We start from the raw sequence: 12824 nt of genomic DNA on the forward strand, positions 1-12824 counted from the left end.
CCTAATCCCAATCAATTTGGGTCATCGGTACACTCGCTCACAATGCACACAACCAACGACTTCAATTCGGCCTTAAAATTTGTTGGTGTGTAAAATTGGATGAAGTTCACATTCGTATATATACAGTACTAGTCTGTTCAAACGAAGCTCAAGTATCAATATCAAGAGAAGTTTATTTATTTTTTTAAAAATATAAAGTTATTTAAATTCCCTTGTGAACAGAAAAAATACTAGAATCACAACAATCGACCAGTTTATTGGAGTGATGATGAAGAGTTACCCACTTTTTTGATAAGGGAAAAGATGGACACACTGTTTCATGATTACTAATTGACCAAATTATCTATCAAGCAAACTATCTTTTCCTGCTAATTATTATTATGAATAAATACGCAAAATCCCATTGTATTTAAACAATCTGGGTAGTTCCATATATACTTCATATGGCCCATTGGTTTTTAAGCAAAGTGATGCAGCATTTTCTTCGCGGTGTTTTCTTTTACGTATAAATTCCCTTTTATATAAATAAATGCTTCTTCGTCTTCCTTTTTTTAATATTTTTTCAAATGATATGCATATTTAATGTAAAATTCATTTCCGTTTTCTGAGTAGAGTTTTACACTCAATTTAAAGTTCATATATATAATTAGTATGCATAATTAATGTATATTTAATTATCACTTCAATTTCTCAATAATTAAAATAAATGGAACATATAATTAAGTGCTAAAATATTAATCAGTGTAATTTGTTTTGGTAAAATTAGTGTAATTTTACATTGTCATTACATAGTTGTATTAAATATTTTCTTGAACTTTTATTTATGCTTGTTTCCAATAAAAATGAGATTTTGATTCTAAATTTGCCAAATTCGGCAAAGAAAACAATCGAGAGTTGATTCTACAATCGAATAAGCTCTTCTTCCCCATTTTATCCCCTCCCCTCAATTCTACAACTTTTTTTTTTCTTTTTTTTTTCTGACTTTCTGCCATAAAGGAAAAAGAGAAAATTAAAAAAAAAAAAAAAAAAAAGAAGCTACAAATTCAAATTTATAAGACAAAATTTTTCAGATAATAAAGAAAAAGAGGTAATGCTGAAGCTGAAGCTGATGATGATCATAACTGTTAAACTTAAGACTTCCCAAGTTCCACCCTAAATTAAACTAGGCTAGCACTCACTAGATAACGTGCCTAAAATCAGAACCACAATGGTGATGATGATGATGATGATGAATCAAGAACTCATCTCCACCGTTGGATACGCCGAAAATTGAAGTCTGATTGAGAAGTTGCTGATGCTGCTGTCGTTGCATCTCCTTCTGCCTCCTCAGCTCCAAAACCTTCCTATGCGAATTCGAATGCTTCGTCGACACGAACGTCGGGCTCGCCGCCGGCCGGTACTCCGCCACCAACCTCCCTGACTTGAACCTCACGCCGCACGCATTGCACAGCGTCTTCGGTCCCATCGGTCCCGTTCGCCATTGCGGCGTCTTCTCCGCTCCACAGTGCAAGCATTTCCGCCCCGAGCACTCCGCATTCAAACCCTCCCTCTTCTTCGCCGGCGCCGCCTTCGGTTGCGCCGTACCGTCGGCGGGAGCCACGAGGTGAAGGAGGCGCGTGGACCAGTCTCCCGGCGCGGCGCGTGAACGCTTGCTCCTCGCCTTCCCCGGGAGCGGGGTTTCCTGACGGAGAAACGGCGCGTTTCGAGCGGAGTCGTCCGCAGCGAACGGCGGGAGCGTGTCGGTGGAAGAGGACGACTCCAGTGTCTGCTGTCCACCGCCATTCGCGGCGGCGCCGGAGAGAAGCTGGAGTGTTTTCAGCTCCTCTTCGGCGGAGAACGAGTCTTCCACGAAGTTCGAGAGCCATTCCAGTTCCGCCATGTCATCATACTGTTACAAAAATCAAATTCAATTTTCAAATTAATTAATACTTTAATTCAAATTATTTATAATTATTCCGTTAAGTTTTTTTTAATTCATAATTTTTTTAAGTTCTGTGAATTATTACCGGAACACAGAGTTCTCCGGAGAATTGAGGATCGCCGGTGAAGCCGCCGCGAGGAACAATGTTGGAAATTGAGGAGTTGCAGCTGTCGACGGCGGTGACGGTGGAAGAGTCGGTGGAGTTTCCGGCGACATTTTCGAAGAAACCGTCGGACATAATAACGTCGGCATTGGAGAAGTCGAGGAGGTCGTCGATAGCGAAAGGCTCGCCGGGCTTCTGGTCGCCGTGCCGCTTCTCCGGAGCCGAGAATTGGTCCGCTCCTCCGGCGCCAAAATAGCCACCGACGTAGTATTCCGGCGCTTCCATTTTACTTACAATAGATACTGTCGAGGTGCGAGAAAGACGGAGAGAGAAAGAGAGAGAGAAGTTACTCTAAATTTAGAGAGAGAAAGAGAAAGAGCGCACCGTTTTGAGAGAAGGATTGAAGGATTGTGTCTGAGAGAGAGGTGCGAGTGTTGGTGGGGTTTTGAGGACTAAAGCAATGGCAGAAATGTAAATTCTCCGACATTTGAGCATCTTTTTTTTTCATGCACACAGATACATACATACATGTATTATTATTATTAATAATAGGGGAAGTGACTTGCAAGTTCTGTAAAGTTAATTAATCCACTTTAATTTCAGATTTTCTTTTCTTGTTTCTCTCTTTTTACTTTCTATTTATATTTAATATTCTTTAAAATTAAAACAAATCAAAATGGGTAAAGCTAATGTCATGTTACATAATTTAGATAATTTTTCCTACTCAAACAAAAATATAGATGGGTCCCACACATATAATAAAAACAAAAAGTAAAAAATGTTGGTGCGGACACCAATAGGTAAGTGGATAAAAAACTTCATATCATGTTACATGTTACTAGTTTTTCTCAATCAAAATTATTGTTGCTCTTTGACTCTTTCTCTCAAACTTGGAAGAGACCATGATGATAATGAGTTACTGGTTTTTGTAGACATTATGGGGATAACCATGTCAACAACCCTGCCAAAATATAGGTAGTAATTTAAGTGCAATTACACGTTAAATAGTCAAGTATTAAAAAATTAAACATGTTGTTTTTTATCCGTCTTGTTTTAAAATAACTGTCCCTTTAAGAATTTTAATTTATTTTGAATCATTTATTATTTAAAAAAAATATGAAAGCATTAAGTTTTTTTTAATTTTATTTTGTCTCTTGGTTCATTAAGTTGAATGAGAAAAAAATTAATGAGATAAAAGAATAATTTAGTCAAACATGATTGTATTTCTTAAAGAATTTAGGGTATTTAATCACTTTCTTAAATTTATTTACATTATGTAATAATAATAATAATTTAGAAATAAAATGAGTGTGTATGTAATTCGTACCAATAAAATATTTAAAAACATTTAAGGGTCTTTGTGATCAGTGCATTATTTTTTTGTAAGAATATCATTAGTTGATTGCTTGATATATGACATTGTCAACTTATAGTTAAAAGAAAATTCATTTAAATTATTGAAATTCCATGCAAATAAAATAGCACTGCACACTGACATAGCACTAATTACTTTGTTTTGAGATTCTTTATCTTTGAAGAATTGGTGTGTTAGGAAAGTGTTAACTATTAATAAAAGTTTTGTATGAAAGTAAAAGATGAACAGAAAAAAAAAGAGAAAGAGAGGGATTAGTTGATGCAATGAATAAAGATCATGTGGTGTGAACAGGAATCAAGTGTTAAGCTGCAGCACAATGGTGGGCTGTCACTTAGAAAGAAAACAGCTATGGCCACAGACACACTCTGCTCACTTTACTTAACATATCAGTTTGAGACACTAAATTGGGTGATAAAGTAAAACCACTAAGCAGAGACCTTAATAGTTTATGGTAAATTATTGGATAATTAATGCCTTAATTAACAATGATTAAAAGGGATGAATTTAATGTTCAACAAATTCAACCCCTAAAGAATCGATCCTCTTGCAGGACTTGTCGCTGTGACTCCGCCAATAGTGTCCAAAGTTTACAGCCAGACTCCTCTGCTGCTAATAATATTATTACTTCGGGAAATGTGCAAAATTTTAATTTATTTATTTCATTCTGATTTATTACATTAATTTAGTTCAATTAATTGTACTTTCTACCCCTCTTGCCCTATCATGGCCTCTTATTATATTCCACTCCTCACGTTTTAGCACGACGCTTACAGCTCAACTTAATCCAAATATGCCCATGATCTCATCCACGTGGCTACTTAGCAAGATTTTTACTTTAATCTCACCTGCTACATTGTCTAAAATGGGGGTCATTCTATGATTACTGTTTTTCCTTTTATCTGTTATTTATTTTTTATTTTTTGGGTAATTAAAATAGGAAGTATTTGGTAACTTTATTATTAGTATAACATTGTGTTATTTGTACTATCATGCATTTGGAAGTACACATAACACCTCACGAAAAGGTTGCCGAGACTATGAAGTTGGGTTTAAAGATACAAAATTTAGATTTATTTTTTTAATATGACTAATTAGATTAGCGTTCGTGTGATTTGTGAAGTTTAATTTTAACAAAGGAAAATGATTAATTTATCTTTGGGTCCTTCAAATTGTGAATAAATCTTTAGTACTACTATTGTATCAAAGATTTAGTACATTCCACTAATAAAAATATTATATGTTAGCTAATTTTTTTTTTCTGTCAAATTTTTTCTCTCCTTTAATGTGTAATGTTCTCATTGATGAGATGTACTGAATTTAGATAAGCAGTAACACCAAAAATTTATTCCAAAGTTGTATATCTATACTGACTTATACAAATTCAAGAACATTTTGATGTAAAATCATGTGGCTGCTGCTGCTAGAGCAAGCATTTTACTTTATTTTTGAATTTTATATACAAAATGATGAAAACAAGGTTTGAGTCAGATGGGCCGGACTCATGCAACTCTGATCCCCATGTTAATGAAACCTCATTAACTAGTGGATAAGGTTTGCTTGCAGAATTATTACCGTCATTTTTAAAAAGAATAAAAAATTATAATACCCTTTTAGTTGTTATTTTGCGTTCACTTGTTGCATATTTTAGGTAAAAAATAAGGCTTTACATTTCTCATTTGACGTAAGGTTAAAAAAAATTCTACACACACATAATTCAAATGAGTTCCACGAAAAATAAAAAATAAAAAAAATATTACACGTAAAACGATATCTCACTAACATGAGAATACAATTTTTCTATTGAAAGAGAAATAGTTTTCCGAAAAAATAAAGCAAACAAATACCATTTAATTAGTGGGGAAAATTCTTGGTGGTTGTTTAAATATGTAAAATATACGTTGCAGTGGTTTATCTTTATTGGTGTGATTTTCAATTAAAAAAATAGTGGGATACTGGGAGCACGCGAGAAAGAAAGAAGGGTGTCAGCTATCATGTGAGTGTTGAGTATGAGGGTGTGGGTGAGGCTTCTCAATTAAGCTTAAGTAAAAGGTCGGTTCCAAGGGGAGGGGATCCTAAATTGAAGAGGGTTTTTTCCCTTCATCGCTTTCCTTTGCTGCTTCCCCTCCACACGTGCGTACTCTTCACCCATGTCCCATTGCTAACATGGTACCACGTGCACCGCATTCAATAAATTATACACGCATCTTCAAATTGCCAATTTAACGCAACTATATTGAGTATGAATATCCCTTTCTTTTTTTGTAGTTTTAATTGTTCATGGTTTACATAAACACGACTCTTGCTGTTTGAGACTATCTAGTGCGCCATTATGCCCAAATAGGTGATAAGCAATAAGAATAAGCCCAATGGGCCAAGGCAACATATGCAAACACTAGTGAGTAATGACCAAACAATCTACGTACAAAAATATTGTGGCCTTTATGCCCCCTGCTGCACCGAAATATATTTTATGATCCAGATCACCTAATAATTTGGTGCTCTCTCTCATAATATGTTTTCATCTTTTTCAATTTTATCTTTTCATTTATACTAAGGGATCACTTAAAAAATGGTGGTCCAAATCATAATAAATTATCTCCTGCATTGATTTCCTAACACTTTATCGCTTAGGCCTAAAATTTGACGGATACATCAAACCCATTAGAAATCTACTGATATACCAAAACAAAGTAAAATACTATATCTAGAGATTGTCCTTTTCAAATTAACGTTAGAAGCTAATACGTCAACCTCTCTTTTAATAGTCGCCGCTAGAACTTAAATTATACCCTTTTGTATAAAAATAAAAATAAAAATCTTTACATCGAACCAAATGGACGAAAATTCCTATTTATAAGCTAAGATGCATATTCACACCTTAATTGACAGGTTTATGCTAGAATGACCCACAGTGGGAACCCAACCCAACAAAGAAAAAGCCCATATCGCGAAACAACACTGAATGATTGTGCATGCAATTTTTAGTAAAAGATAATTCTGAAAAAGGGTAAAAAATAAATAAAAAATAATCATGTAAAATGTGGCACATGATCCTCCAGCATATCACTAGCTTGATTTTCAAAGTTATGACTTGTGGTCCCCACTTTTTATTTCCTATCATAGCGTCGTCTTTTACGGCTTCATCTGCCTGTCCCAATTGAGATTCGAGAATCTGCATTTACCTAATAGACTCAAAGCCCTGTGAATAATACTCAACGAGCCTATGTTTTAGGCTATGTCATGTGCATATCACATGATGAGCATCACAAGGAGAAGTGAGACAAATAAAAAAGGTTGGTTAATGCTTAATTCTTAATTCAGTGAATGAATTGAAGAATCAAAATAAGAGGGTGGATATGGTGCATAAGTGCAACAGTGCGTAACACGCAATTATTCATTCATTGGTCAAATATGTGACGCCCGGATGGATGGAGTGACACTGATGTCAGTGCTGTAGCCTGTGGATGCTTCGGAACAATGTTATTAGAACCGGATCAGTCATTGACTCGGTTGAGGTACTGGGTCAATGGTTCAATCGGTGAGTCACTGGTTGAATCGCATGAATCGGATATATATATATAAATTTATATTTTAAATGGTGCTATCTAAATAATAACCTGGTGTAGTTTAGTGGTATTTGCTATGTTGCACAATCTCAATGGAAGGGGCTCAAATCCCATTAGATGTGATTTTTGAAATAACTCTCTTAACTTAATAGTTATATAATAAATATATTAAATGGTGTATTAATCTCAACCAATAACGGTGGCTTAGTGGTATGAGAAGGTGCTCCTCACACCAATGAGCAGGGTTCGAATCCCACCTATTTCAAAAAAATATTTTGAAACCAATTTTAAAAAACCGGTACCTGATGGGCCGATTTCCGGGCCAACCGACCGGCTGAGCCGGTCCGATTTTTATAACACTGCTTCAGAATAATTATTTTGGCTGGCCATGAAAAATTAACCTTTTAGAATTATTTTTGTCAAAATCTAAAATTTACATCTAGATTTTACAGAGACTTCTTATCCTAAATTTTTATTTATTAGATTCGGATCTAATTCAATTCAATGCTATTATGACTTCACATCTAACTTGATTTAATGATTGATAGCAACATGATATGAGTATGAAACCCAAAAAGATAGAAGGGAAGTTCAAAAATTTTAGCTCATAAGGTGGCGGGCACTAATCATTTTTTTAGGAGATGACAACTCCAATAATGTTATGTACGGTCTTATGGGTTGCCTAACCTAATTCCAATCGTATATTTGGTAGAACAAGTTTTTACAATATTCATTCTATGAGAAAAAGAGAGTCTAGTTAAGACAATCTCTCCAATAAAATTTAAATGGGCATGCACCATAGTGCCTTATTATAAATACAATCATAACTACTTTTGTAGCATTAATTATTAGAAAAGAATAAAAGGTGAAGTATAAAATTACCGAGGCAGGTGGTAGAAAATTACATTACATGTAACAATTATAATGATTGCTATCCTAATTCACTGTCTTGCAGGATACAAACAGCACAAATAAACTACAAACTCGAAAGCCCTTTTCATGGCATGCCATGTACTCTCTTTGAATTGTTTGTTTGTCAGAAAGACGTAGGCATGGAAAATGACATTTTTTATAAGTCATCGTTTTAGAGACATAAAAACGAAGACAAAATTGTCATCATTTACTACTGGACAATGTTAACTTACTTGGTTTTAAAAAGATAATTAAGTTTGAGCGTCAGATTTTTTTAACTTGATGAGGCACACAAATCAATTTAATTTTCTCTTATTGCTCTTAGTTTTAGGCTGCCTCTTTACCCTCTTCACAAAAACAAGGCTAGACAATATTGTTTTTTTTTTAATCACGAAGGAATTGAACAGATAATCTATTACATAATTATCTATATTTTTCATCATTAGACTAATCCTGCTGGTAGTTTGCTAGACAATATTGTTAATATTTAATTTTCTTAATTTTTAAGTTATATTGAGAATAACATCCAAGTCTTTTGATTGTTAAAAAAATTATGGCATTATTTAACTTTAAATATTCTATTAAAATAATATACACAAAAATGTGCGCATTCAAATCGAACAAAGAAGAGGTGCATGATTTCTGCAAAAATAAATATATACTCGTCACATGATCAATTTTTTTTATATCAACATGATCAATATTTGAAGTCTTGCATGGAATGTGTAAGTTGAAATTACATATATACGCTATTTGCACTGCGTGATTTATGATAGTCACTGTTTTGGCCAGCCCAATCGATCAGTCCAATATCATCGGCCCAATGACAATGGGCCATATGACCCCAGCTACATCACCCTAACTGCAATCTATGAAGCACCGACACTACAAAAATTTTGACGTGTCATGTCCGACACTTCTCGACACTCCAATACTCGTTACAAAGACTCAAAAAAAGGTTCAAATATTACGTTGCGTTGCATTTTGAGTTTCAACTATTAGATTCGTTAGATTACGATTACGATTACGATTTTATTAAGTTTAATATAAACATTTGGTATATATTATGTTTCTTTGCAAAATTGATAGGTATTATAAGTTTAGCTTTATTTTTTTGTTAAATTAATGAATACTAAATATAATATAAACTATATAAATTAAAAATATTATATAATATCAAAACGTGTCCTAACGTGTCAAAATTTAACATTTTTCAAAATTAACGCGTCGGAGTATCGTGTCGTGTCGTATTTCATGTCCCGTGTCTGTGTCGGTGCAACATAAGCTGCAATCCTATTGTGACAGTGCTGACACCATTCCTCCACCTATCAGACATCTTAACATAAGACATTAAAATATTTTACGTTTGGGCAGTCACCCTTTCCTTTGTCTACTTAGACACAAAATGTTTTATTGGGAACACTTCTCTCTCACCTTCCCCTATATAATAGCCACTATTAGCATTGCAGCGGCCGCAAAGTGCCTTGCTCTCCAAGGCCAAGCTACCACAGCTCTTTTTTATAACAGTTAACTTGACTCACTCTTCCACTAAGATGGAGGTTAACTCTAATAAATATCCTCTCTTTTTTCTCCATGAATACACATAATATAACTATTTTTATGAGCTATTACTTTACTAACTTGAAGAGCCATTATAGTGATTCAACATCACTCCTCATTATTATCCTATCTACTTAGGTCTCCTTTATATACCTTTGATTCATACCATTTATTATTAATGGGTAAATTTTAACATGTTTCAAGATCATGATAATCCTAACATTAAAAAAGTGACATATAATTTTTTTTTTCTCTATCTTCTCTCCTCAATCTCTCTTTCACTTCATCCAATTCCTTGTACGCCTGCAGCGCCAAATTTCATCTCTTATTAACGTCACCCTGTAGTAATTACTACACTTTTTAGGATTATATACATGACTCTGTCACCTTACTAACACTCAGTCACGTTGATTTTGCATAAATTACACACTTCCCTATATACTACCTTAACACTCACATCTATATAAGCATGTCATTATATTAATTTTACCAAATTGAAATTGGGTAAAGGAATTTTTCGATCAACAGAGATAGGGGTGAAAATATGGGTTGAGTTCAGCGGGTCAACCTGTCAATTTGTCAAAATGGGGCGAGTTGGGTTGTGGTTTTCAACCCACCTCAACCTGTCCCGCTTAGAAGTGGGTCAAAACGGGTTCAACCTGCCGCGGGGTGGGTTGACCCGCTGGATTATTTTTTATTTTATTTTTTATAATTAGATAGTATTTCATTAGTCTTTAAATTTTTGTGATATCCAATATTTTTATCTTAGTACTTCCTAGAAAAAATAAAGAATAACAATTTTATTTATGACAAATGTTATCTACATATAAATTCTTAAAGAATGTTTGACAAATATTAGTATACATTTAAGATTGAGACTAAAAAAATATAGAAAAGTGTGAAATAAAATAAAATAATATTAGAAAAATTCATAAAATTAATTTATTTTTAAATTTTAATTAATTTTTTTTAATTGGCGAGTTTGAGGGTTGACCCGTCAACCTACCATAAAACGGGGTGAGTTCATTTTTCCAACCCATATTTTTTGGCGGGTCAACCTGCCCCATTCCATTTTTGGCAGGGCGGGGCGGGACGGGTTGGGACGGGTCAAACTAAATTGCCACCCCTAAATAGAGATAAGTTATCTTCACGGTGTTTAAAACAATATTGTTTTGGGACTAAAATCAATTTATTTGTGTAATTCTAATATATTATAGAATTATATTAGTTTTTATTATTAAATTTTTTAATTTTACAATATCAAAACGACATCATTTTAAATTTAGTGATGATAAATTTACTCCCTGATTTTTTTTCCATTGAAATTTAAAATTAATACGATAAAATGTTTTCGATTTTTTTTTTTTAGTACAGAAATGTTTTCGATTTCTTTTTTTTAGTACAGAAATGTTTTCGATTTCATCCAAACATCGATTAACACTCGAAGGTGTTCTCACAAAGTTAGCGTATAACCAATCTTGTACGGAAAGGAACAGATAGTATTATAGAAGAACAAGCATTTTATAGCCCACAGATCCAACGATAAGGCCGTCCCTGTATGTCACAATAGGTATCTATCTTTTTTTCGGGACACTCACTAAACTGTTACGTCTGTACAAAAAAATTATCAGATTATTACATCAACAGTAAATTTTGTCAAAATGGCACGCGGCATAATTCGTTACACAGTGTAGTGAATTATGCATGCAAGTAATTCGTTACACAATATAGCAAAATATGCCACGTCAGAATATTCAGAACCAAAAATGTCACATGTCAAATTTTGAGAAATTCGTTACATAGGATATCGAATTTCTCAAAATTTGACATGTGTCATTTTTGGTTCATACGTGACATATTTTATTACACTGTGTAGCGAATTACTTGTATGCATAATTCGCTACACTGTGTAGCGAATTATGTTGCGTGACATTTTGACAAAATTTACTGTTAGCGTAGTAATCTGATAATTTTTTTATTCAAACATAATAAAATAGTTACTGTTCCGTTTTTTTTCTTTTTTTTTGGGCAGTTAGGTATCTATCATTTTATCCCATAGTCTCTTATCTCATTTTTCTTGCCAAATTTCCTCTGTTACATGTCTTATCACTCACTAATCAGCGTCATGTCATGCCAGAGAAATGGTTTTTGATATTACTAATGTGGCATATACGTATATATGCCACATCACACCAGACGGATATGCCATTTTCGTCCTATTTGTATATTTTTTATTGAATTTATTCATTTTTTAATATAGTTGTCTTCTTTTTACTAAAAAACTGTTTATTTAATTGTTTAAGAAATGAAGAGACGCATGCAGAAAGCTCATGATTGTGTCCTAGTCCAGCGCACGCAAATGCAAGCCTTTTGTGTATTTTAAGACTCTGATCTGCGCATTATCTTCACTCAATGTCTTCCTATTCTTACCACATTTTACTATTCATTTATTTCCCTTTCCCTTCGCTAGCATTGCCCCGGTTTTTTCTTCCAACTCACAAACACAAAAACTTGTTCCATTAATTGTAATGACTGTTTTGCCTTTCAGGAGGTTTTAATTGTACCATTACTTTTTTTGGAAAAACTATTATTATGCTCAGTGATAACTTTATTTTCTATACAATTTTTTATAATTGTGTTACCATTTTTATTTTTATTTTCAGGTGGTATAGTTCACAAATTTATTTTTATGACATAATATAACTTATCTTTTTAATATAAGATTAATAAAATTCTTACTTTTTATACTAATGTTTTGCTAATTAGTAATTAATATCTTATTATTGTTGAGGTACTCTTCTTCTACATGCAAAACAAAGATTTTTGTTTTTTGGAAATAATCTAAATCAATTTATCGCTTCGCGATTAGTCTGATTCAGATTAGGAATTTAGACTTCTCCTAAAATCAGTACTACAGAGAATTGAACATCAATTCTCACCTTAATCTATTCTATTCAGTTCCATAAAAGTAACTGAATTACTATCATTTTGATCAAAACTAAAACTCTTCAACTCACCTTTATGGGCATTGATGGTTTAAAAAAAAAAAAAAAGAACTTATCTGCGTAAGTCTCGTACCACAGCAGCTATGCGCATGCTTTTCATAAAAATTTGCAATATCAACATATACATAAAGAATGAGTCTGTCTTTTGACGTTTTAAGTAGGTTGGTGATGATACTATAGCTAGATGAAAATACAGAAGATTCAAACTTGCAGTAAATGCTACAAGAGAAATTGGTTGATTCCTTTTCCCCGCCCCAACAATAACAGCTAAATTTTTCTTCTAATATTTTAAAAAAATTAATCCTTGTGTATAAAATGTTAATTCAAAATTATTATTTTTAAGTAAGTAATTTAGTTAACTTAAAAATTATATGTTAATATC

At 33.3% G+C, this 12824-nt stretch overlaps 1 protein-coding gene across 1 annotated transcript; it reads right to left on the minus strand.

Annotated features, from left to right (window-relative positions):
- Positions 1-1177: 1177 nt before the first annotated feature.
- Positions 1178-2309, minus strand: LOC133310599 (GATA transcription factor 9-like). Its single transcript, XM_061511561.1, has 2 exons — positions 2007-2309; positions 1178-1888 (listed from the first exon to the last, which is right to left on the minus strand). The coding sequence occupies exons 1-2, from the start codon at positions 2307-2309 to the stop codon at positions 1178-1180; spliced, it is 1014 nt and encodes a 337-aa protein (XP_061367545.1).
- Positions 2310-12824: the final 10515 nt, after the last annotated feature.

Source organism: Gastrolobium bilobum, unplaced genomic scaffold (genome assembly GCF_033153095.1).
Source record: "Gastrolobium bilobum isolate Gb01-03AN ecotype WA unplaced genomic scaffold, APGP_CSIRO_Gbil_v1 utg9634, whole genome shotgun sequence".
NCBI lineage: Eukaryota > Viridiplantae > Streptophyta > Magnoliopsida > Fabales > Fabaceae > Gastrolobium > Gastrolobium bilobum.

Coding starts and splice junctions, on each gene's coding strand:
- LOC133310599 (XM_061511561.1), bottom strand. CDS start 2,309: ATGGAAGCGCCGGAATACTACGTCGGTGGCTATTTTGGCGCCGGAGGA. Junction 1,889..2,006: donor CCGGAGAACTCTGTGTTCCG/GTAATAATTCAC, acceptor TTTTTGTAACAG/TATGATGACATGGCGGAACT.